The sequence below is a fragment of the Armigeres subalbatus genome, chromosome 2 (assembly GCF_024139115.2).
Source record: "Armigeres subalbatus isolate Guangzhou_Male chromosome 2, GZ_Asu_2, whole genome shotgun sequence".
Lineage (NCBI taxonomy): Eukaryota > Metazoa > Arthropoda > Insecta > Diptera > Culicidae > Armigeres > Armigeres subalbatus.
Window position 1 is genome coordinate 181,078,928 of NC_085140.1, and position 27,541 is coordinate 181,106,468.

General features: G+C 39.1%; 1 protein-coding gene across 1 annotated transcript in view; it reads right to left on the bottom strand.

The window, feature by feature from the left end:
- The window catches only part of LOC134211323 (membrane-bound alkaline phosphatase-like), a 66,185-nt gene that overhangs the window by 30,086 nt on the left and 8,558 nt on the right, over window positions 1-27,541 (bottom strand). The window contains exons 3-5 of the mRNA XM_062688083.1: window positions 25,735-25,927; window positions 7,497-7,669; window positions 7,262-7,408 (exon numbers count right to left, since the gene is read on the bottom strand). Of these exons, the coding sequence (XP_062544067.1) occupies window positions 7,262-7,408; window positions 7,497-7,669; window positions 25,735-25,927 (513 nt within the window). The remainder of the gene's footprint in view (window positions 1-7,261; window positions 7,409-7,496; window positions 7,670-25,734; window positions 25,928-27,541) is intronic.

The following is a 27,541-nucleotide window of genomic DNA, read 5'->3' on the forward strand; positions in this document are numbered from 1 at the left end:
TGAGCATCAATACTGATGAAACTGTCACCATAAATTAAACAAACCTTCCGCAACGATGTGATGTATTTTACTTCTCGGTACGGCCACCAGAGGCACCGCAGTAATTAGAAAGAAACGGCCAAATACTAAGTGGATCGAGCTTTATATAATTTATCTTTTCTATTAAAACCTAAATGTCGTGATAATTTTGGCAAACTCTTTCCTAACGCTCGGTGTATCGCCATTATTTTTATATTCCATCAACATTGACCTTTCGCACTGCATTCTTGATTCCCCAATCAAAATTTCGAATGCAAAATACGTCCCGTCGATCAATCGTTCCGAATCGTAAAACTCAATTTGCTATGTTTGTGTACACTGGAACGAAAGAATGCAACTGCACAGAATGGTGCGCTTCTTTCAACTACGAACCACCGAGCTCCACTGCACCATATACACTATAGCTGGGCAACGCACAGTGTGGCAAAATGGACATAAATCAAAAGTGGGAACTCGAATTTGAAATGTATTTTTTAATAGCCAGAATAATAATCATGTGAAAAACCATAGCTCGAATTGCTCACCAGTTAATATTCAACAATAGTGCTTTCCAATGAGCAGCTCGAAGTTGTTCCCGTCCTACTCGTTCTTTTTTGTCAGCAAATGGACATGAGAGGGATGGGAAGAACTTCGAGCTGCTCATGGGACAGCACTAATGTATATTTTATACATGTTTACTGATTCATACAAACGGTATAATGTAGAAAGATGTAATTGCTTCAAAAGGCAGTATGTAATGTCGAATTCGTTTTTAAAAAGTTCCAACCTAGGTTGGAACCAGTTCCAACCTAAGTGCTGTCAAAGTGTTTTTTTATTCGCTCAGGTTGGAACTAGGTTCGCACTAGTTCCAACCCCAAAGCTGTCGGGTTCGCACTGTGTTGTTTCACGGTTTCGCACCAGGTTCACCAATACAACTGCATTTCAACTGTCAAAACCATATGGGTGGAATAAACAAGCCGAAGGGAAATACAAACCAGAGTAAAAACGAAACTGTTTGTGCATTAAATAAAGAATGCGCATCGAAAGCCGTTTTACGGAAATTTTTTATTCCCCGTGATATTTGTCTACGTTTGCATTATAATTAAATTCCCTTCGGACTTTTTTCAGTAATGCCAGGGCCAGGATAATTTATTTTAAACGGAAATATTATGAGCCTTCGATAATTCAACTTGCAAATTGTTCTAAAATTCCCCCATTAATTATTTATTTAAGTAGTTCATCAAAAAATCATACGGAAATTCTTCAAAGAATTCTTTTAATTCTTTCTGGTATTCCTCCTTGAAGTCTTGTATGCATTCCATTGCGAATTCTTCCAAGAATGCATTAGAGCAATATTTTAGGCATTCCTTCATAATTTTTTTCCAGAAGTTCATCTGGAAATTCCTCGAGTTCCTACGAAATTTCTTCCAATAATTTCTCTGGAAGTTACTCCAGGAATTCTTCTGGAAGTTCCTCCAGGAATTTCTCTGGCAGTTCCTTCAGGAATTCCTCTGGAAGTTCCTCCAGGAATTCCCCTGGAAGTTCCTCCAGGAATTCCTCCGGAAGTTAATCCAGGTATTCCTCCGAAAGTTCCTCCAGAAATTTCTCCGGAAGTTCTTTCAGAAATTCCTCCGGAAATTTTTCACGAAATTACATCATCATTTCCATCATTTTCCCGGATGTTCTTTCGGAAGCTCTTTCAGGAATTGCTCCGAAAGCTCCTCCACGAATTTCTCGGGAGATATTTCTGGAGGGATTTCCTGAGAAATTTCTGGAGAGACTTCCGAAGGAATTTTTGGAGGAACTTCCGGAGGAAAACCTGGAGGAACAGCTGGTGGGATTCCTGGATGAACTTCCGGAGGAATTCCTGGAGGATTTTCCTGAGAAATTCCTGAAGGAAGTTCTAGAGGAATTCCTGGAGGAATCTCTGGAGGAACTTCCGGAAGATTCCCTGGAGGAACTTCCAGAGGAATTTCTGGAGGAACTTTCGGAGGAATTCTTGGAGGAACTTCCAGAGGAATTCCTGGAGGAACCACCGGAAGAATACCTGGAGGATATTCAGGAGGAACTTCCGGAGGAATTATCGGAAAGAAACTCCGAGTAAATGCCTGCAAGAACTTGCGGAGGAATTCCTGAAGAAGCGAAAAGGAATAGAGAATCTGGGGTAGATATCAATCCAAAAGCAAATTTCGTAATTCGCGAAAATCAGTGCGCGTACTTGATCATTTTTATCATGATCTGATTCGTTGTGGCCCGCAAACTGCCAGTGCACTGGTAAAGTCCGGTATGGTGTCGATCATATGTTTCGAATCAAAACAAACACGATGCCACGCACACCACCATATCCAATGACAGATGGAACTGAAAACGTTTTTTTATTCAGGGTTCGGGTTGGCACTGACCCAGGTTTAAAAACGAATTCGACATAAGTATATCACGTACAATCTTATAGACGAATCCAAGTAAAAATAAGAAGAAGACACACGACGGTGTTAACTTTGACAGATCCTACAGCGCAGCATAGGAAGATCATTTTAAAATGCTTATAATAAATTCTAGACAAATTGTAATTAAAATCTGATTGATGTACGATACGGAAAAAGTTCTCAGGTACTTATTTGGAAGCTTATCTCATTTTTTGTATATTTTCCAAAAATGTATCTATCATAAACTTCGGAACTTTTTCCGTATCATACATCAATCAGATTTTAATTACAATTTGTCTAGAATTTATTATAAGCATTTTAAAATGATCTTCCTATGCTGCGCTGTAGGATCTGTCAAAGTTAACACCGTCGTGTGTCTTCTTCTTATTTTTACTTGGATTCGTCTATAGGTACAGAGCGTCCGGGAAGCCGAGGGTCGCTCATATTAGAAAATATCATAAACCGGACACACTATCACACTTACCGTGTCCAGATTTTCCTACGCAATTTTAATAATTGCCTGTGTCGTTAGAAATCTTTTGTCTGTTATATATTTAACACCTGTGGGGTGAAATGATAAACAGAACAGAGTGGATTTACTAGCAGGGTTTCGACTTTTCGTTTCAATGAGACCAAAGCAACGGTTTTTCGGGCACAGCGAGAAGGTTTTTCGCTGTTCATGTTGAGGATCATCTTTACTCATATTTTTTTTTCTTTAGAATTAGCCTTGGAAGATATTTAAGCGATAATCTTTCTTATTAAATTGTTGATCCTTTTTTATTTTATTACTTAGGGATGCGCTTACTCTAGGCACACCACCACGCTATATGTATGAAAGCATTAGGTTATTTGTTCCACATAAGCTACTGCCATTTGCATTTATTCTGCCACGAAAAGATTTGAGTACGAAAGAAAAAGAGCAAACCAACGTTTGGTGGCAATCGAAGTGAGCAAAAAATGGTTACTATCACTCTCCAGGCTGTATTTCTTTCCCGAAAAGCAATTTCTGCCCGAAAATTTTCGTGAGGGAGCATCCTGTGCTCCTGAGATTGAGTGAGCATTACGAACCCTGTTCACTAGTAAAAAAAAGGTTAAAGGTTATTGCCTCATTGAGAGACTTATTTGGTTTCGAACGGGCAAGTACATCTGCCTAATACGAAGATGGTCGTTAGTTCCATCCCAAGCTCGTTCCATTATTACAATTTGTATCTTCCTCCATCTCGAGCTGACGAACATACTCCACTTTCTTCGCTCACTAGTCACTACGAGGGGTTCACTTACTTCGACAGATGGGAAAGATTTGCGGGGGTGTGAAAAATTCATTTTCAGCGCGAAACGTAAAAAAAACTTGCTGGCTGTCCCATACAAAAATCCAACACGGCTAAACTGTGAAATTGACATACTACTGCAGTAAGTGAACCCCGTCAGAAATTTGAAAAAATATACTCTAATCCATCAGTTTTGCCAGAGACATCTTCTACAAATCGTTGGCCATCATTAGATTTGCGCAGACCGAATAAGCGACCACGCGGTCTTTTGGCTATAATGATCAAAAATGAGACCGGATGTAACTAACGCAACGGGGCCCTCCTTAGCCGTGCGGTAAGATTAGCGGGCGGCCCCGCAGCGCGGCTTCAAAGTAACACCACGCTGAGGGTGGCTGGGTTCGATTTCCTGTCCGGTCTAGAAAATTTTCGGGTTAGAAATTTTCTCGACTTCCATGGGCCTAAAAGTATCATCGTGTTAGCCTCACGATACACGAACCCAAACGTGGTAACTTGTATAAGAAACCTCGCAGTTAATAGTGCTGTCCAATGAGAGCTCGAAGTAGCTCGAAGTTTCTCCCTGTCCTGCTCATGCCCATTTGTTGACAAAAAAGAACGAGCAGGACGGGAACAACTTCGAGCTACTTCGAGCTGCTCATTGGACAGCATTAATAACTGTGGAAGAGCTCAATGAACACTAAGCTGCGAGGTGACAATGACGCAGAGGGGAAGGTAAAACCAATGAAGAAGAAGTAACCAACGATGCGGTCTGTGCTTGCTTCTAATCTAGTACCAGACATCGATCCGTATGGTGTGAAGCTTGTTGCAAATGAAAAGGATATCAACACGCTAAGCTTCGTTTACTTCGAGATCGAACAAAACAGAACTGCAATTTCTTATTTTCAATGAGAGATGTCACGCGATGTTTACATGACTGTACGACAATTCCCCGAATGCCATTTCCCGAATGTTATTTCCACGAATGTAACAATTCCTTGAATGCAATTTCCCCGAAAATAAAGTACCTCTTGCAAACAAATCTTCGCAATCGACTGTATCCTTCCGAAAAGAGCAGCGTTCAGAGATTCGTTGAAGAGAGTCTTATTGGTGATTATCAGCTCAATATCTTTTGCTAGTAGGGACACGGCAGGTATTTTCGTCCATCGTCATAGGGGCTAAAACCATCGAAAGGAACGTCCTTTAGCTAGAACCCCACTATAGCAGAACGTATCTCCTGAGCTTACGATTTGATACGGACGAGTTTGTCAAAAAAGTTGCTCTTTTATTGGTTTTCGAGACTATGACGAAAAGACGAAAATACCTGCCTGAACCCTAGGTATTAGATATTCTTGATCCTCCAAGATGTGTTGTTAAATTATAAAAATATCACAGTACAGTGTTTTCCAAGGTAGTTTTTGTTCTAAAATACTCGAACAAAGGCTGTACAAAGTAGAATCTCAAACGGCAATTCTGATTGAAAGCGTTTTGGTAAATATTTTTTCCATCTTCGAAATTCAACCCATGTCCTGTATATACTTTCTTGGGAAATATAAGGCAATGGTGGAAGTGAATCCTTGCAAACAAAATAATGCGTTTGCAGGAATGAGGCAAAGATGAATGTGATCCATTCATTAAAAAGCATGCATCTGCTCGGAATAATGCAATCCGAAATGCGTCCCTTCTTGAGTGGGTGTTTCCCCAGATAATGAATGTAATTATTCTTTCGAATGTTAACAATATGTATCTACCCAGAATAAAATACCACCGTTCTCAAAATGTTCTATTAAACAAATCGGCATTTTCTTAGATAAGTGATCTCTTAGATCTCTGTCGAAACGCCTTATACCGGATGGACGAGTTTACTTAAAGAAGACAATGAACTTCATAGAATTTCTAATACTGAGCCAGAGTGTAAAATAAACGAAAATTTTTAGTCCTTTTTTCTTCATTTGTCAGTTCACTTTCGCTACATTCATAGTCGGCTCTGGACAGTCAATATTAAGTTGAATATTGGTCATTGAATATTTATGCACACTTTACAAATTGATAAATTATCTGAAATCTGAACACGTTTCAAATGAGTAAAGTGATTTATCATACAGGACTGAATCCAATTTTCATCTGCGAGGCACTTTCAGCGGTAAACATCAACATAAACAATGATAATTATGTTTTTTCCTGCACATAGTAAACACATTCAGTGACAGTCGAATGAATGAGTTCGTGGAGTAGTCGTCTGACTATGTCATTCTATGTTTTGAATATTCATGCGATGTTTGTCAAAATTCGGACCGAAGTTGCTTCATGAAGATGAATATTTTAAGCTCTGTGAGACATTGCAACAAATGTCAAACAAAACAATTTCCATTTTTTGACAAAAAATCGTTGCAATCTTCTATTGCAACGATTAGCTCCTGTACCCTTAGTATAAATTAGGTTGAGTTTAGTTTAGGTTTAAAACATTGTAGTTCCTACATAGTTCAATTCAACCAGAGGAAAAATCCTGCCAGAGGCAATATAAATGAATTAATAATAACTAAAAATGTAACATAGCAAATAAGGATGATAGTGTTAAGAAAACACGGAACACCTAGTCTAAGAGATGAATGTATATATTAGGTAATTAGCAAATTAAATTAGTTGAAAATAATAATAAAAAGTGCTTGTACATTGTAGGTTATTTGTGCAAGAACAGCAGTTCTGGTCATATTGGAATAGCAACTACGCTTTGCTTTGCTAACAAAAAAAATGTCGTGGTAATATCGTAAATAGCATTTTCCATATTCTAATTGCACGCTCAGTAAATGTGACCCTATGTCTACTTCATACGCATTTCAATACTGGTTAGGAATATGGAAGAACTTTATACTTCCTTCTTGTGCTATTCAAAGTTCCGCCCCACTGTGCGCTGCCTTGTCGGTCGTCGTACATTCCTTGATTGATTGATTGAAAGTAATTTTGCCATTGAAATGTTTACCCACTCGGAGCGTTCCGACCTCAGTCGGTCGTGCATGCAGCACTAAACGTTTCGACTTGCTCCTCAGTCAAGCGTGTCCACCGCAGATACGTAGACCGGAGACAGTTCCGAACGGTTTTATATTCTATCCGATATAGAGAGCGTCTGCCGCCATTCGGCTTGAATGCAGTTTTGCTCCCTCCAAAGACAGCGAAGGTAATATCCATTGTGTGCGGCTTTGAAATGCCATGGAAATAATTGCATTGATTTAGTGGCTATTCGATGCACTACTAGGGATGTGCGATATTTTGAACGATTTCATACTTGAAATTTAGTCATATTCTGAGACTCATATTTGCTTAGCTCCGCGAGAACCGATTGAATATAATACCAAATTTTTGTGTAAATCACCACCCGATAATTTTCATCCCACGTGTGAGAATGTTTCGACACCAGAAAATCTTACACATATCACATACTCTTAATGCTTGCTGCCACTTCGAGGAAGATACACGATAAGCACCACGGCCGTCTCAACGGACGTTGAAATATGCACAAGCTGACATAACGACTCATAACTTATGGCCCCTACTTACATTGTTGGTGATGTAGACTGCATTTCCGGTTTTTGACTCTTTCCACTGTTCAATAAGGTTGTTACCGTCGGTACGCAGACCAGGCGCTCCGCTTTCATCGATTTCTGTGTTTGGAATAAAATTCTTGCGTCCTCCTCCTAAGATCACCTGTATCAATTACACAAAATCAATACTTCACCATTTCTGACAAGTTACCAGTGGTAGCAGCTTGAAGTACAGCGAATAATACTCTCACCTTGAAGTGCTTTCCAACATCGCCATTTATCAGCTGATAAGCAATATCGTTCACCTCGGTCGGGTTGCATCCAGCAGCAGTCACAGCGGCATCATTTTCCCAATCTTTATCCGCGGAATGCGCGTAGAGAGCTGCGTTGGAGCCGGCGGTCACTCGAGAAGTTGTGGCAAAACCTGTTCGACATGGGAATTTATGATAGCATTAACAAGAATTATCCTAAGGGATCAGGACACTTTATAAGTTTAAATCTATCTATCTATTTTCAAACCAGGACTAACATTTTTTAGACTGTCAGAAGACGAGTTTAACACAATTCCACCACCTCGTAATACTTTTACATATTACTTGAAGAAAACAATCGCAGCTTATTCGAATCGAGTCAAGTACGAGGCACTGAAGACGACCTTACAGTTGAGGACAAAATACGTATATGTAAAAGTATTACGAGGTGGTGGAATTAAATGGAATTGTGCTAAACTCGTATTATGACCGTGTAAACATTTCACTAAAAGAGAGCTAAATAATTTAACTAATAATAAAACTACACCTAATGTTCATAAAGCACTCCGTTCCAAAGTTACATGTTGAAAAGTTAAGCAGGGTTGCAGCACTTCTAGTGCACTAGGACGAGTTCCCGGAAAGCTCAACCGTTATCGATGATTATTTCGAATCCATGCTTTCAAATAAATAAATAAAAAAACAAACAATTCGTCCAATTTGAACGCAATTTGAATTTTTGAATGTCACACAATATTTTCTATCATCTTATGTAAAAGTGTTTCTTCATTTTCCGATTATGCGTTAGAAAACTTGGTTTTTATTTTCAAAACATTGTCAATTTTTCATTTTAACCAATAAAAGGCTAAGAAAAGATGACAGGAAATTTATCGTGAAAAAGACAAGTGAAGTGAAGTCTTATGACAAGTGAAGACATTCTACTAAAAAGCTCAAAATAATTTTCTTAACAAGGTTTAAGCACAGACAAACAGACATAACACTCGTCAAATTTCCATCGTTCACTGATTTACTGGTCGATTCAAATAATCATTAGTTGGCCAATCGATCACTCGTGGCACGCGCATCGGATTTGCTCGAGTTTGACATTTGCTCACTACCGCCATCTGGTTCGTGATTTGCCCAACCAACTGAAATCAACAGATGTCGTTAGTGTTTCAACGACGATGTATATGATGAGTAAATGTTCAATGTGTTATGTCTGTTTGTCTGTGGTTTAAGGTAATTAGCTTATTAATAATTTATCTTATCCTGTTCATATACTTGACAGTAAGCTATTTGATCTTTAAGCCTAATACGCTACTCTTACGAAATGGGTTTACGAATTTTCCAAGGGAAATCTGACACCTGATTCAGTATGGGAGAAACGCCACTTTTCTGTAAGGAATATTTCTTCGTAAGGAAAAGTGACAGCTCCATTTACTACAGTCAAACCTCCATGAGTCAATATTGAAGGGACCATCGACTCATGGAAATATCGAGATGTGGAATAGGAAATCCTTGGGAAGCTGTTTGAAGGGACCATCAGAGTAGCCCAGAAAATATTTTTTTATATGGCATAATTTGCTTCCATGAGTCGATATCGAGTCATGGAACATCGACTCATGGAGGTTTGACTGTATACCCAGCAGGCGTTATTAGCGTTACACGGAGAAAAATGAAAAAGCTAATTAGCTTATTATTTATGCCTTACCAAAATTTTCCAAATTTTAATCTTCCCGAAGATTAAAAATTAGACTTATTTTAAGCACTGAAATGCTTTCCTGAAATATAATCGCTAAATTGATTATCAAGTCCGGATTAGTAGTCTTTAAGACTTAGCAAAAGTATTCATGTCTCTTGCCTCAAGTTTTGAAAACTGGCATATCGCTTAGGTTTTTGTTATCGGCGATAACGAAAAAACAGTTTTTGTGGTGCTCTGTGGTCTTACTTCCGTCAAATTTGTCGGCGATCTTGCTGTCATGGACTTAGGGGCCGTACACTAATTACGTAAGCAATTTTTCTGGGTTTTTCAACCCCCCCCATGTGAGATTTTTCCCATACAAATCTATTTTTATTTATATGGAGTGTAAGAATATGGCCGACCCCCCCTCCCCCCATTAAGTGCTTACGTAATTAGTGTACGGCCCCTTACTAGACACCATCATCAGATACGAGCAGCGGCAGCGGTAATCGGATGGCTGAGCGGAGCACTTACAGAACAACAATGGAGGCTCGCCGGTTTTCGTGCTCTGCCACGTAATCTAGGATTGACAGGTAATTTTCAATTCTCTTTTTAGTGGACTCGTTGCGATTCTTATATTTTTAAAATTCATTTTTTCCCAGGTTGAAATTCGTGAAATGATACCGAATCCGATCAATCAACAATGAACTCATCGTTTTCTCATAGTTCCACCAGGAGCTGCAACGCCACCGGCAACAGCACTATGAACGACACAACGACACGTTGTCCGGGAGCAGATCTTTTTTAGTGAATCCTCGAAAAGTCTCAGATTACTGGTGATATATGTAAATATAGACCATGATGAATGACCGCTACCATGTATTCCCAAATTCCCCAGAACCACAAAATAAATCTGTATGTCCAGAGGTTTTAATAAAAATTCATTAATTTGATAGATTTGATCAAGATGCACGCAAGTTCTATCAGAAGCTCAACGCATCCCGCAAAGGCTTCGTGCCGCGAGCCGAAATGTGCCGGGATAAGGATGGGAGCATCTTGACGGACGAACGTGTGGTGATCGAAAGGTGGAAGCAGCACTACGAGGAACATCTGAATGGCGCTGAGAGTACAGGCAATGAAAGTCAAGGCAGCGGAGGAGATGACTACGTCAGTTCAGCGGACGATGGAAGCCAACCAGCCCCCACCTTGAGGGAAGTTAAGGATGCCATTCAACAGCTAAAGACCAATAAAGCAGCTGGTAAGGATGGTATCGGAGCTGAGCTCATCAAGATGGGCCCGGAAAAGCTGGCCACTTGCCTGCACAAACTGATAGTCAGAATCTGGGAAAACGAACAGCTACCGGAGGAGTGGAAGGAAGGGGTTATATGCCCCCTCTACAAGAAAGGTGACAAACTGGAGTGTGAGAACTTTCGAGCGATCACCATCCTTAATGCCGCCTACAAAGTGATATCCCAGATCATCTTCCGTCGTCTGTCACCATTAGTGAACGAGTTCGTGGGAAGTTATCAAGCCGGCTTCGTTGACGGCCGCTCGACAACGGACCAGATCTTTACTGTGCGGCAAATCCTTCAAAAATGCCGTGAATACCAGGTCCCAACGCACCATCTGTTCGTTGATTTCAAGGCGGCATACGACAGTATAGACCGCGTAGAGCTATGGGAAATTATGGACGAGAACAGCTTCCCTGGGAAGCTTACCAGACTGATCAAAGCAACGGTGGATGGTGTGCAAAACTGTGTGAAGATCTCGGGCGAACACTCCAGTTCGTTCGAATCGCGCCGGGGACTAAGACAAGGTGATGGACTTTCGTGCCTGTTGTTCAACATTGCGCTAGAAGGTGTCATGCGGAGAGCAAGGTGTAACAGCCGGGGAACGATTTTCAACAGATCCAGTCAATTTATTTGCTTCGCGGATGACATGGACATTGTCGGCCGAACATTTGCAAAGGTGGCAGAACTGTACACCCGCCTGAAACGTGAAGCAACAAAAGTTGGACTGGTGGTGAATGCGTCAAAGACAAAGTACATGCTTGTGGGTGGAACCGAGCGCGACAGGGTCCGCCTGGGAAGCAGTGTTACGATAGACGGGGATACCTTCGAGGTGGTCGAGGAATTCGTCTACCTCGGATCCTTGCTAACGGCTGACAACAACGTTAGTCGTGAAATACGAAGGCGCATCATCTGTGGAAGTCGGGCCTACTACGGGCTCCAGAAGAAACTGCGGTCGAAAAAGATTCGCCACCGCACCAAATGTGTCATGTACAAGACGTTAATAAGACCGGTAGTCCTCTACGGACATGAAACATGGACAATGCTCGAGGAGGACTTGCAAGCACTCGGAGTATTCGAGAGACGGGTGCTTAGGACCATCTTTGGCGGTGTACAAGAAGACGGTGTGTGGCGGCGAAGAATGAACCATGAGCTCGCCCAGCTCTACGGCGAACCCAGTATCCAGAAGGTAGCTAAAGCCGGAAGGGTACGATGGGCAGGGCATGTTGCAAGAATGCCGGACAGCAACCCTGCAAAGATGGTGTTCGCTTCCGATCCGGCAGGTACGAGACGACGTGGAGCGCAGCGAGCGAGATGGGCAGACCAGGTGCAGAACGACTTGGCGAGCGTGGGGCGTATTCGAGGATGGAGAGATGCGGCCTCGAACCGTGTATTGTGGCGTCAAATTGTTGATTCAGTGTTATCTGTATAGATGTAGACTAAATAAATGAATGAAAAAATGAATGAAATAATTTGATAGATTCTGAGTTTCATGATGATTGAGAAGCAAAATTGTTTTTATTTTGCTCTAAAATAAGGCTTTGCCAAATAAAACGCGTTAAATCTTCATTATAGATTAAAAATTTAATAATCATTTTCAATGAATAAACTTTAATTAATCATCCAGAGCTTATTGTCATTTTAAGCATCTTAATGAGTGGATAGACCGAATATGATTTTAGCTTAAAGTTTAATCTATTTAGCTACTACTGTTCAAGCTATTTCAGTAGCGGAATCATTCCGGAACCATTCCGTGTCCAATCTATTTGCACAGTACTTTGCAGCAGCTTACTAGGCTTTCAAATGGAAAGTAGGCTTTGAAATTAAAACATTACAAATCGAAAACAAATCGTCACCCACCAAACGCAGCGATTCTTGCGCCATTTGTTTTCGCGTAGAAGATAATTTCACCAAAAGTAACTGTGTTTTCATTGAAAATTGTAAGTCATAAAGTAAGATAAGCGGAATACAAATTAAATGAATCGTTTCTCAAGGTGCGTTTAACTATTTACAGTGGTAGCTTCGTCAATCAGTCTGCTTCAATTTAAATATTTAGTTAAAAATAGCTGTAAGGATTTGAATCCTTTGATTCGAATTCCGTCTATAATTCAGGAAGTGTTGATTAAATTCATTATTTTATCATGTTTTTCATAGTTTTTAATGTGTAAATGATAAATAGAGATCTTCCTGCTCCTGCAACAACGACAAACGTACACAGCAAAAAAATTTGACTTTTAGTGGTAATGTAATCAATAAAACTAATGTAAATGCAGATCATGTAATCGTTTTCTCAATGTAATTATGCGTTGAAAATCATGCACATAAACAGAGCATGAATTAAACCGTATAAATACAGCACCTTACCATTATGACTACACTTTATTGAAAGCAATACTTTTTCACCCTGAAAATTCATTTATAAACAATTAAGTTTACATGATATTATGTGAACCGTAACTAAAGATATGGCCACGCTTGCGACGATCTCGGTAAACAAAACAAACAATTCCATCAAGGCAGCTGCAAATGCAGCGGGAAACCTTCGTTTTCGACCACCGTCATACTAAAGAGAAGATTTTTCATTACGACTACAAAGCAGCATCCATGATGCTGCATTTCATCGGTGTACTTCATCAGGCGTTTACTTAAATCGATGGAAAAACTTCAAAATCTTGCACTTCATTCAGTCAGATATTCCCCCTTGACGATGCGCATTCGCCTACTCAGTGCATGTAACTTTACATTACCTAGCCAGAACCCGATCACGACGGGTTCGATACTTTATGTTTGAATCGCCATAACTCAGAACCTGTTACTCTTTGGGCATCGTCGGTTTCAAGAAGTGAAGACGGTAGAGTGGTATCAGAACGGGCTATCACTCCGCGGACCTAAGTTCGATTCTCATGTTAACCGATTTTTTATTTATATAACATAAAATAGAAAATGTAAATTTAAAACAACAGATGATAAGTGATGTAAAGATAAAATTAAATGGAAATTTCTATCGTTTATCATGCTCCAATTATGTGCATGATATTTGATGTAAATGTACATGATTCGTTCGAACAGTGTATCATTTGCAGTATTCCTCTAAATACCTACTTTGCCAACTACTGAGGCGCTTAAGTGTACGGATTTTGATGCCCCACGGTACTGTTTGTAGTTTTCGCACTGAAAGTGCTCCAGGTTGTTGAGTTTTGCCAAAAACCATTGATTTGTACCGAATAAATCGAAAGATTTGGCGCCAATTTGTTAAAAAAACGTTTTTTTTTTGTTGTTTCCTCGAAACATCTAGGGTGATTGTTCCATTTTGGACCCATAGAGGAAGTGCTTACCGATATCTGCCTATACACTACCAAAAATCCATACATTTTTATTGGCAAAAAATCTTACATTTAAGTTATGATGTATTCAAGCGCACACATAACCATTCTCCAAGCAAACTATAAATAAAATATATGTAGAAATAAACTATATGTGTGGTCACAAATAAGCAATAATTTGGTTTATGTGTGGATCCATACCGATTGCATTAGGGTGGTGTATTGCAAAAATTTATAATCGCGACACATATACTATATATAGAGGGAATGACGGCTTTTTCAGGTTTAGTTCTATTGTATAGTGTGCTGTCAATACGATACACTGCGCGGCAGTTGTAATGTTTCCAAAAGCGCATTTGCACAAGATTCCACGCGGCGCTTCACATTCGAAAGGAACAACCGCACCTTAGGAAACGCCGCAATGTTATCTCTCCATAAGAATTGAGTATACGGGTAGCAAAAAGCGCGGCGCGTCGTTTCCTTTGGGGAGCGCCGCGTGTACTTTTGGGCAAATGCGTTAATATTACTGTCAGGGGGGTTTTTATGACTGATTATGCCTAAATTTGGCCTAAACATTCTTTGTATATCAAAGAATATTGTGGCCAAATTTCATAAAATTTGGTCGACAAACCCCCCTGACAATAATAGAACGAAACCTGCCAAAGCCGTTTGATATAGGCAAAAATCACACCATTTCATAGACGGAAGTCTCATTTATGGAATAGACATTTCAATTTGTCATCAAGTGTTGATCTTCTTCTTATTGGCATTTCATCTCCACGCTGGGACAGAGCCGCCTCACAGCTTAGTGTTCATTAAGCACTTCCACAGTTATTAACTGCGAGGTTTCTAAGCCAAATTACCATTTTGCATTAGTATATCATGAGGCTAACATGATGATACTTTTATGCCCAAGGAAGTCGAGACAATTTCCAATCCGAAAATTGTCTAGACTGGCATCGGGAATCGAACCCAGCCACCCTCAGCATGGCTTGCTTTGTAGCCGCGCGTCTTACCGCACGGCTAAGGAGGGCCCCCCATTTATCAAGTGTTGATAAATCACAGAAAATTGTAATTTTCTTAAATGGAAATATTCTTTTTTTTGGACAGTGCAACAAATTTTGGACCCCCAAATGTACACATTTTGAACACCCCCAATTGAGTCTCTTCAAAGTCTAATTTCTAATTCACCCTTGTCAATTGAGCCAAAGCATAGTATTATTTTTCGATTGGCATGCATCAATGAGAAGATTCCTGTGTTCACAATTTCTACAAAAAAATATTGTGTGCGTTCTGAGATTTTCAGTGATGTTTGCTTTTAAGCGTAACGCTTTGTAACGGTCGCCTTCTTGAACAAAGTAATTTCCTCGAAGTTTCATCTAAATAGGGTTTCTTACCCCATTACCGGCCTAACATGCATACGACTGCATTATTTATTTGATATTTATGACAGGAAGCAACTTTTCCTGACTTATGTGGGCCGTATAATACTGCAATGGGGTTCACTTCTGCTTAAAAAAGCTTCTCTTGCTAAACATCGTTTGAAAAAGCTTTAATTTGACTTGTCATAAGACGAGTTTGTACAATCCCATTGAATTCCACCACTTAATTGTATCTTGACAGATACGTATTTCGACCTCAACAGTAAGGCCGTCTTCAGTGTCTCGTACTTGACTCGACTTACTTGACTTATTTTACGACTAGTACGAGACACTGAAGACGGCCTTACTGCTGAGGTCGAAATACGTATCTGTACAATTAAGTGGTGGAATTCAATGGGATTGTACAAACTCGTCTTATGACAAGTGAAGACATTCCACTAAAAAGCTCAAAATTATTTTCTTTACTTTAATTTGATTTAAATTAACAATGGTCAGTTCCCGGTCTAAGCTAAATTTCGCTCAATCTCTCAAAATCTTACTCTCATTCTCTCTCGGGATGGTAGGAAATGCGACGCAAACAAATAATGTTCAACGCCGACATGATGCCAGATGGTATTATTAATAATATGTATATTTGATTGAAAAGATATATTCACTCATCCAAATTACTTCCAAACGTTTAAAAACTCTTTTTTTTCACTTTTTGAAATCGGGAGAATTATAAATAACATGATAGCGTCAACGTATTAGATAGTTTTCCTATGAACGATGAGGGATTTTTTTCATACTAAAATAGACTCCTTTTGGCAGCACGGTGCGGCTAGAAGTTCTTATGCCGAGGTAAATTTTTGTTTGGTTTGAAGATATATTTTCAAATGTATTCTAATATGTTTGTCCTCTTGTCCATTGTCCTCTCTTGTAAATGTTGGGACAAAAAATATTTTAGTTACTAGATAAAGACTGGGAGCTGCGGATTGAGTCAAAACGAGTGTCAAAGAATCTCCAAAGTAAGCTGTCAAAAAGTATCCATCGCATCGAGAGAGGTTTTGTGCATTTTGAGCGCAGCCGAGAGAGTACACGTATAAATCAATTCATACTAAATATAGCTCATTTTTAACAAATTTCAATTTTTTGGCGTCATTTTAAATATGTTGATGAATTCAACATAAGTGGAGGATATGAATTAATTTAACAATCGACATGTTAATTTATACGATGCAGTAAATTGACGAAGTCTTTGTAATTAATTTTGTAAAGATAAACTCAATGATAATTCGATGTGAGAAAATCGTAACGTGTACATTGAACACCGAGAGGAAATTTGCGAGTTTCAAGCAAAATATCTTGAACATTGGATTTGATCGAGTCCGCAGCTCCCAGGATAAAGATTGTCGCTGTCGTCGCTGTCCGGAACATCTTTTGCTGGCGAGGATAGGGGAGCTAAATGTCAAAGAAGGAAAATCCATACGATTTGACAGGTATGTACCACACATGTTTCGGACAGCAGAACAAAGGTAACCGAAGCGACAATCTTTATCTAGTAACTAAAATATCTTTTGTTGGGACAAACTCTACTCACAATAAGCGTTTGTCCCAAGCTGCAACAGAATAGGTCAATGATCGCTTGCCGCGCATTTTGAGAAGTAGTCGGTGTAGGATTGAGATGAAATAGATTAAAATTAAATTGTAATATTTGGGTAATGAACCCAAAGCTCTACTTCTTATTACTTAGAATTAGTTAAACATGTTTAACAGTGTATTGTGTGTGTCAAATAAAAAAATATGAGCGTCAGAAAGAGAGAAAGAGAGGAATACAAAGAATAGAGAGTCTGCTAGAAGTGTTTATGAAAGCGACTTTTATTCCTATTTTTGGATGCTTCGGGAAGATTCGACAGACGATTTCGATGTTGCTGGTACTCTTTCGTAAGTTATATGATTTCTCTCTGATTTACCGGATTCAAATGCTGGGGATCTTAAAAGCTTATTTGTGTTTCTATTTGTATGTTTTTATTGATCGTTTGGTAGTACTGCTGGCGAATAATGTTTTACTAATAGACGCACAGTGCAGGGTTGGTAAAGATTGTTGTTAAAATGTAACTACATAAGAGGGTTGTTTGAGACCGCTATTGTTTGAGTTTAATAAAAACCACTAATGAATTTATGACAACGAGAAATGGAGAGTGCCTTAATAAGAAACAATTGCACTAATTGTGAATTTGTTGAACAGATTTATAATTTGTATATACGTATACGTGTACAACATTTGGGTAAATATCTCGCTAGTGCATTTGTTAACACCATATGAATGCGGTGTTCCGAAAATTATGCGATTTTGAAAGTTTACATATACAGTAAAGCTGTTAAGAATATCGAAAACGTTGTATTGTAGTTTAGTTCAGTTTTCAATATCGCCACTTGGCGGTGCTAGTGTATACGTGGACATCGTTTGGGTGAGATATCTAGGAAATTATGAGATTTTGAAAGTTGAAATATATATAAAAAAAATCAGAAGATAGAAAACGTGTATTGGAGTTTAGATGGTTTTGAATTCCGCTACTTGGCGGCGGAGGTGATTACGCTTAAGGTAGCCTCACACTTCGGGAATTTGATCCGCGTATTTTTCCCCATGCAATTTCACATATGCGATGTTTTAGGGATTTGGACAATCAAAATCCCGGCCCCCTTTAAAATACACGAGGACCAAATTCCGGTGGGAAATTTTCCCGAGGTCTAAATTAAAAACTAATTTAGTTTGAGATTCATTCGCGTTACCAAATTACCAAGAGGATTGGATATTTCAGAATCCATTAGAGATAGAAAGTTGGTATCTTCTACAAAGTTGTTCGGATGGTCAAGAGCATTATATTGAAACTAAGTTTAGTTTGAGATTCATTCGCGTGGTGGCGCTAGTATACATTAAATTACCAGAAGGATTGGATAGCTCAGAATCTATTAGAGATAGAAAGTTGGTATCTTCTACAAAGTTGTTTGGAAGGTCAAGGCCATTGTATTGAATAATAAGTTGAGTTTGATATTCATTCGATTGGTGGCGCTCGAATACATGAAATTACCAGATGGATTGGCAAATTTAATCTTCGAGTGATGATCTCTTACCATAACTGCATGACAAAGATCAGCTGGGACATTGTATATGAAGTCAGAAAGTGTAAACTGAAATGATTTGAGAATATTGTTGAAAATTTTCTGATTTTGATGTAAGATTAATCTCCTAGAGCCTGGTAAGCTGTACCCATGACCGCATGATCAAGATAAACTATGTATCATGTGTATAGTGTAAGAAAGTGTAAACTGAGATGAACTGAGAATATTGTTGGAATTTTCCCGATAGTGAATCAAAATTGTTTTTTGAAAACGTTTGATGTGATATGAAGAAATCCAATCTCCGAGTGGATTGGTGCGTCTTTGAGTGGACGTTTGATCCGGGTGGATCCTAGAAAAGTTAATTTAATCTCCAAGTGATAGGCTCTGTCTATGTAACGAGATTATTGTTAGAAATTATTTGGTCAAGATCAGCTGTTGCCATGTGATTAGTGTTAGAAAATATAAGCTGAGATGATCTGAGAATGTTGTTGGAAATTTTCTGGTTTTGATGCAAGACTGATTTTCTAGAGCCTGGTAAGCTCTACCCATGACTGCATGAACAAGATCAGCTGTTGCCATGTGAATAGTCTTAGAAAGTGTAAGCTGAGATGAACTGAGACTATTGTTGGAAATTTTCTGATTTTGATGCAAGATTGATTTTTAGAGCCTAGTAAGCTCTACCCATGACTGCATGAACAAGATCAGCTGTTGCCATGTGAATAGTCGTGGAAAGTGTAAACTGAGATGAACTGAGAATATTGTTGGAAATTTTCTGATTTTGATGCAAGACTGATTTTTTACCCATGACTGCATGAACAAGATCATCTGTTGCCATGTGAATAGTCTTAGAAAGTGTAAGCTGAGATGAACTGAGAATATTATTGGATTTTTCCCGATATTGAAATAAAATTGTATTTTATAACGTTTGATAAGAATGGATGATATGAAGAAATCCAATCTCCGAGTGGATTGGTGCGTCTTTGAGTGGACGTTTGATCCGGGTGGATCACAGAGAAGAAATTCAATCTCCGAGTGGATTGCTGCGTCTCTGAGAGGACGTTTGATCCAAGTGGATCTTAGAGAAGCAAATTTAATCTCCAAGTGGAGATATATCAGCTTCCACATTGATATTCTTCCCTCCCCCTTCATACGGGAGCTTGGCAGAAGGAAGGTCGTGCGATATGTGCCATCACAAATATTGCCCTCCGCTCGCTTTCAAATCGACTTCTATAAAAACATTCTTCATGCCTGCCGTATCCTAACGGAACTATCAATTCTATACTTTCGCCTCTAATGCTATCATGAACATGTACGTCCAAGTTTGGAAGATGATATTAGCATTTCCATATCATTGTAAATCGTTTAACTTCACGTAGAAGTAACACACACGAAATCATTAATTTAGTTTCTCCGTATGGTTTCCCGTGGGGGCCTCCTTAGCCGTGCGGTAAGACGCGCGGCTACAAAGCAAGACCATGCTGAGGGTGGCTGGGTTCGATTCCCGGTGCCGGCTTAGGCAATTTTCGGATTGGAAATTGTCTCGACTTCCCTGAGCGTAAAAGTATCATCGTGTTAGCCTCATGATATACGAATGCAAAAATGTTAACTTGGCTTAGAAACCTCGCAGTTAATTACTGTGGAAGTGCTTAATGAACACTAAGCTGCGAGGCGGCTCTGTCCCAGTGTGGGGATGTAATGCCAATAAGAAGAAGAAGATGGTTTCCCGTGGAGATTTTTTCGATTATCATCTTTCTGCCTCTTCTTCTTCATGCAACATCAAAGCCCCAATTGAGTATTGTGCGAAATAAATGGGAGACTTCTTTAATATTATCAATCATAAACCTACGGCTTCCAAAAAGTATAAATCCTTAGTGTTCTGTGCAGTGAGCCGGGAATCGAGTCCATAGGCCCAAGTAGTAATTTACCCTGTGGCTATTTTCGCACGGGAAACCAGTGAAACAGGTGCTGAACAATATTATTTTTTTGAAGCCAATGAGGAGATTGGGTCTTAAAATGAAAAATCGATATTCGATTTCCTTTCACAGAACGATGAAGTTAATCATCCTGAACGCGTCAGTTTTTCTTTCGACTCATAAATCGAAAGAAACATTGTGTAATTTGAAATTTGAAGATGGAAGAAAAATGCTTCCTCGGCATTTTCGGTCTTGTTTGATGTACGGAATAATATGATTCAAACGCACTAGCTAAACACCGCAGGGAACTTGACTCAACCTTTGACAGTTAATATATGGGCCTGACGTTTTTGGGCTGATGATTGATTCGTTCTGAAATGTTGCACAGCCCAAAATTAAAATGTCTTAAACACAAAAATATTATTTTTACTGATTTAAACTTTTACCAGAATTTTTATAACATCGGTTTAAGTGTTCTTGACCGATGCACTATCGTTTGCAACCATAAACGAGGTAGGGCTTTAGAACCCAATTAGAAGGGAAATTGGATTGGATGCGTGTGCACGCCGCGGAGGTCTGACTAGAAGAGGCCAAGTCATGGCTTGCTGCTCGCCGATTGACACGCTGATGTATGAATAAAAGTTATTTTAGTTACCAGATAAAGATTGTCACTTCGGTTCCCTTTGTTCTGCATGCTCTCTGAAACTTGTGTGGTACCTAATTGTCAAATCATATATATTTTTCCTTCATTGACATTTAGATCCCCTATCCTCGCCAGCAAAAGATGTTCCGAACAGCGACGACAGCGACAATCTTTATCTGGTAACTAAAATATCTTTTGTGTGAATCTATTAACACACGCTGAAGGAATTTTACTCAAACCCCACACTTCGCAGTACAAAAAGCACGTGCCATCAAAGCATTCATCGCCACAATCCAGCACGTGGCGGTCAAATTTTCAAAAATATCAAAGTAGCTTTTTTTCTACAGGTACGTTTTTCTTGAACGACTATCTGTCGCATATTTTCCGTTGCGACTAAGAATAAGCGGAGGAGTAAATTTTTTTATGCGCGATACAAGAACATTCTTTCCATACTGAATCAGCTGTCAAATTTACTTTGCTTATTTGATCAAATTTTCCGTAAACCCATTCCGTATGAGCAGCGTACTATGCTTTAAGAAAAACTGCCCACAGAGATCCGTTTAGTTACTTTGCAACCATCAATGCAATGTGGGAATGCTCGGTGTAGAAGTCTTAGACAGCATTGATAGTGACTATGTACGTACATGCATCTGATACCAAATGAAATGTGAAATCCTACTTGGAAAAAAGTTGATTTTTTGAGCGAATATTTAGCTTTTACTCGGACTTAGTGTACGAGAAAGGCAAAAAGTAATCAAATTTCATCAACGATGGTGTTGATAAACAATTTACTTATCAAATAACTAATGTTAGATTTCATTGAAATATCTTGTATACCATATGGAATAGACGAAATCTTATTATCGAAGCGTGCGTTCGGAATATGAAGTCTCAAGGTACACTCTTCCTAACATTCTTTTATTCTTTATTGCCGAGACTTTCATGATATCATCTATCATTAGATTTCTAATGTAGTTTTTGGTAAAATATTCAATTTCAGTTATGCTACAACTTTTACATAAGACCAAACATTGTGCATTACACTCAAAGATCAGGTTTTTGTTTCAACTCGGTAGGATCTCGCAAAGAAACTCAAATATGTACTTCTTCTTCTTTATTGGCATTACATCCCTCACTGGGACATCATCGCCTCCCCGCATAGTGTTCATTAAGCACTTTCATAGTTATTAACCGCGAGGTTTCTAAGCCAAGTTATCATTTCTGCAGTCGTATATCATGAGGGAAGTAAGCCAAGTCGAGACAATTTCCAAACGGAAAATTGCCTAGACCGGCACCGGGAATCGAACCCAGCTATCCTCAGCATGGTCTTGCTTTATAACCGCGCATTTTACCGCACGCCAAGGAAGACCCTATGTGCTATACAGATTACATATTTGGGCATTGGATTTGACCTCCGTGCCACTGATTGAAAACCCGGATTTCATGGAATACATTATTGAACATTATATCTTTTCATTTAGGTGCGATAACATACTATACGGATCGGAAACCCATGTTAAAGTTGATTCATATACTTTGTCGTGACGTTCCAACGCAAAAAAATACCTGTTTTGGAGTACCTCGCGTTGTAACGTCACGAGTAGGTTCGGTCTGCGAATGAGATCGAAGTGTGCGCATAGGTTAGGAATGATTTTATCTCGTGCTCGCCAAATTTTGACATTTTTGAATAATTCCTTCCTTACGATTTGTTTAATTCTGCTTTTTTTCGCAGGTGCTCGTGTTTTTGACTTGTGTGTGGATGTTTTACTATTAGTGATTGTTTGGTGTTTTCCCGGTTGGTTGTGGTATGAAAATTACCGCAACGTGTATCCAACGGAGTACCAAAAACGGCAAAATTAAGCAAATAATTAAGGTGGTTATACAACAAAGCCACAAATCGGCCATCTTGGAAATCACGTGTCTTTTCTTGTGATTTTTCAAGAACACGAATTGAGAAAACCACAATGCCCATGGGGATGAAACATCCGTATATCGTTTGCTTGCTTGTGCTGAACAATCGACTTTAATTTCAGCATTGTACGAAATTATTACTATTACGCTAGATTTGATCTTTTGATAATAGGAGTAGAAAACCATGTGGTGAATTTGAAATTCACCACATGGCTTGATTGTATAATCACCTTAAGCAGTGCGATTGCGGTTTAGATAATGGCGCCAAGGGGGACCAATACGCTGTGGTGAGGCAAAGCTTTGCTGAGGCGTTTGATTTTTGCGCCATCGCGCATCGCAGCTTGTTTCGCAGATAAGATGTTAAGTTTTTCGCTGCACGTGTTTATCTTAATTTTTTGATCTATACACCCAACCGGCGGTTGTTTGATTTCCTAACAATTATGTATAAGAATCTAACAAAACCTGTATAAGAACTGGGCATATGCGAAATTGTTAGATTCTTCAAAATATGTAAGCTCGCAAACAAATATTGTTAGAAAAGCTTACAAAATTGATAAGAAAATTATTTTGAGCTTTTTAGTAGAATGTCTTCACTTGTCATAAGACGAGTTAATAAAATCTCATTGAATTCCACCACTTAATTGTATCTTGACAGATACGTATTTCGACCTCAACAGTAAGGCCGTCTTCAATGTCTCGTACTTGACTCGACTTGGCTCGACGGCCTTACTGTCGAGGTCGAAATACGTATCTGTCAAGATACAATTAAGTGGTGGAATTCAATGGGATTGTATTAACTCGTCTTATGACAATTGCTTACAAAATTGTTAGATTCTTATACAATACTTGTATAAGAATCTAACAATTTCGCATATGCCCAGTTCTTATACAGGTTTTGGTAGATTCTTATACAGAATTGTTAGAAAATCTAACATTCGCCGGTTGGGTGTACGAATTTCGGCTGAAAAGTGCGTGATAAATTGTAGTTTATATTCCGCAACGGGTTATTTATTTTCCGAATTTAGTGTAGTTTTGGACGGAAGGATACCGTCTAAAGTAGTGCCACAATGTTTCGCACCGCGCCTTATCTGTTTGGAATTATATTGCAAATTTTGCGCCGTGTTCGACTTCCATGCAAACAATATTGTCCCACCAAAATATGTTCCCACCAGTTTCTCCATATATGGATAACGTCTCCACTGCAAGAAAGAGCTGTTTGAGGTGTGAGATAAGGTGCAAGAATGATGTTTTGGATTGTGCTTTCGCTAATTTCTATACAATTGGACGTGTGAGCATTTGTTTTGGTACTTCGACAAATTTGCACGGTAGTCTACTCTTCGGTGAGAAAATCAATAGTTAAGTTAATATATTCGCCGTGAGGTCCCAGTCCTCCAAATATATAGTAATTTGGAGAGATTGTTTGGATTTGTTTGTAGTTTAGTTTCATAAGTTTTTTTATGGGTCATGAAGCATGAACAGGCGGGACCATGAACAGGTAGGCAAAAGTGACCTCGGACTGGTCATGAAATATGGACCATGTGTCTGAAATGAGTCATTCAAGTTGCAGTAGAGCTAGCACCTTCTAACTCCCGGACTAAATCTGATTGTAATACAGCCAGCTTTTTTCCATAACATCACTACCAGCCAGTTACACCTCGCGTTGTAACGTCATGAAATGTTGATGTCGAGTAAAATAAGGTCCAAATTTTAGGCATATTACCCTGTTAGGTCATCCATTATCCTCATATATTTGAAAGGCGTTAATTATTTTTGGAGTAAAATAATGACCTTAACAGAGAATTAACCATGTTTAAGGCGAGGCACAGAGTCACGAATTCACGCGCGTTGTAACGTCACGCAGCAAATTGTATCCCAGAAGGCCATTTTTCTACACAAATTTTGTGTTGATATATCTATTCGATCCGAAATTTTATAATATGCATATGTTCACTGGTGTGTTATGCCAGTTTTCTCCAAGAAACTATTTAAAAGTACGTCTCATCGTTGTAATGTCACACCGGAATGTGCCTGATAACGATTTTCCCAGTGGACAGCTAATGTTTAAGCAATACTTGCTGAATGGTGACATTAGATTATCGTTTTATTGTCGTAGGTGACTGAAATATAATGCTAACGATATAAAATAACTGACTTTGATCTTCAAACTTTAGGGGAAGAGGCCCCAAAACGCCCCCCGGGTCAAAACGACTTTCAGGTATTCACTTATATTTACCATGTTTGAGATAGCCTTAATAAAACTAGACGTGAAATTATGTAGGTTAGGCGAAAAAAGTGTCAAAATAATAGATAGGAATGTAGGAAAAACTGAAATTTTCCACATTTTGATGAAACATCGAGCAACGTTACATCGTTACAACGTTGAAACGGCGAGGCAAAACGCCCTAATGGAACTATCCTACAATGTACTCGCGTCTCCACGCACTCTCCATACCAGAATGCTGATGTGCCGACGCGTGGTACGTTGCTCCCTAAGAGCTACCTTCTTAAAGGCGTTTTTCCTCATGAGTTTTCCACCACTTTTTTGAAATGTGAATATTATCAATATGATTGAGATTTTTTCAATTTTAATATAGCATCAGCTAGCTATATTGTTTAACTGTTGCGTGAGGTAGAAATACCCATGAAAATCGTTATAGCTAAGGCATAAAAGCAGTCTATGCTTAGCTAGGGCATATTGCCCCTCCCCTTAAAATTACGCTTATCAACAAGAACATGCCCGTCAACTGTAATGTATCAAATGGTGGGTCATGTGTGCGTGTTACATGATACTAGATGCGTAATCCGGTGTCTGGTAAAGATTATTCTATTTAGTTTTTTAAAAATAAAAGGTTTGAAGAGATTTGAATGTAAAGTAGATATCAGTTACAGATGTTTTGTCCAATACTGTATGTTGCCCATGCTGAACAAACCACTACACTGTTTTGCTTTGAATGCATATCAAATATATACTCTCAGGGCAACAAACATATCACTTACCAACAACTCGTCCAGCATTGAGCGCCCATTTAGCAATAGATTCCAAATGTTTCACTTTATCATTTGTAGCCACACATTCCCCTCGATTCACCATGGGATCGACTGCAACCGTTCCCAGATTACCCTTCACACCGGTCAAAAAAGCTGTGCTAGCACAAGCACTATCCGGCACCCGACTATCGACGCAATAAGTCTGAAATGATAAAAAAACAGAACATCATTCTACCATTTCATATCTGACAGCATCCATAAGTTTATGGCACATTTTTCTCTTTCCTGCCCACTTTCGAGCCCATCTTTCACATCCGGCGCAGCCCCAATAATTCATTTCAACCTTTCACCAGAAATGTGTTCCCAATCAATAAATACTGACAAATCATAAAACATTTCCACCCACCCCATTATCCCGAAACCGACTCGACATCGTTCATGGATGGCGGTTCGAAAACGACCACTCGTCGTTTTTATTTTTCAACATTTCATTCATGATCCCTTTCTGCTGGTACACCTTTCCGGGTTCAGTCATTTTCGGACCGGTCCCGGGTGGAATGTTTGCCTGCAGCAGTACATTTCGAATACCCAATTTAATTCAATCGATCATTCTGTACCATCTCAATTTTTTATGGTAAAGTGCTCAATTATGATGCGAGGGATAGAGTTTCCCGCTGAAAGCCGGTTACCGTTTTACAAAACGATCTGCAAATGGTTAAATGTTGTAAATTTTCTTCGTCCTAGTAGGATAGTACACCCAGGTTTTTTTTACATGGTTTGGTTTTAGTCGTTTAAGACCTTCAGCAGGTTAACAATGAGTTAACGCCACGAGAAAAATTCACAAAAAATCAAAGAAAATTCAGAAGGTATTTGAAAAGCTGTGAAAGTTCAGGTTAACCGAGAAATTAATGAATTCCAACCGCGTAAAAAAAACCTGGTTGTAGTACCCAGTTCAATCACCGCAATTAGAGCATCTCAAGAAATTGACGCTAGTGCTTGAAAATTATGAAAAAAAAACAATAAGGAAAGATCCATTACCACGAAAACTGACTATTTTTGATCCTCTCCGCCTAATGTCACGCTTTTTGTAAGAGAAATCTGCATATCGTGTATGGATGGGCACACTTCACGTAACCCCATTTCCCCTTCCCCTCTAAGCTTTACGCAATTAATGGACGGTCCCTTCGAATATTAACAGATTGCAAGATGCTTTACTCATCTCAATGAACGATGCAGCAATATAGGAACCCGCTTCTGTATAATTTCAAACTCTGAACTTACAAAATATTTTATGTAAATACGAGATATAGATAAACTTGAAAATTCCCCTGAAATAATACATCATTCATGTTTATCCCCTTGAATACCGTTTCAATTTCGATGTCGCTCTACTCAAGCCGACAAAATCCCCTCACTCTCCAGGTTATGCAACTTTTTTTTCTGTTCCACGTGGCCCTACACGTTATCCACTTTTCTGCATGAGTTGGAAAATCACTTCAGCGTGATCCACACCGCACTATACTGAGTGCTGCACGGCAGTCAGAATGATGAGACAACAAACTGACACCGAGCACGAGGGGTTCGACCCAGAAGGGAAACAATTTGTGTCAATAACCGCATAAAAGCAGCCCTTGCCTCCCCACTTTTGCTCCGGCGCACACGAGGCAGATTTCATAATGAAGAGTGACCAAAAAATATATTAAATGTAAATTTTTTGTGTTTTCTGACAGAACATGCATTTGCTTTGTTTTATTACAAATGTCATTTAATTGAACGAAATCGATCCCTTCAACATTTCTAATGAAGGATTTCTATA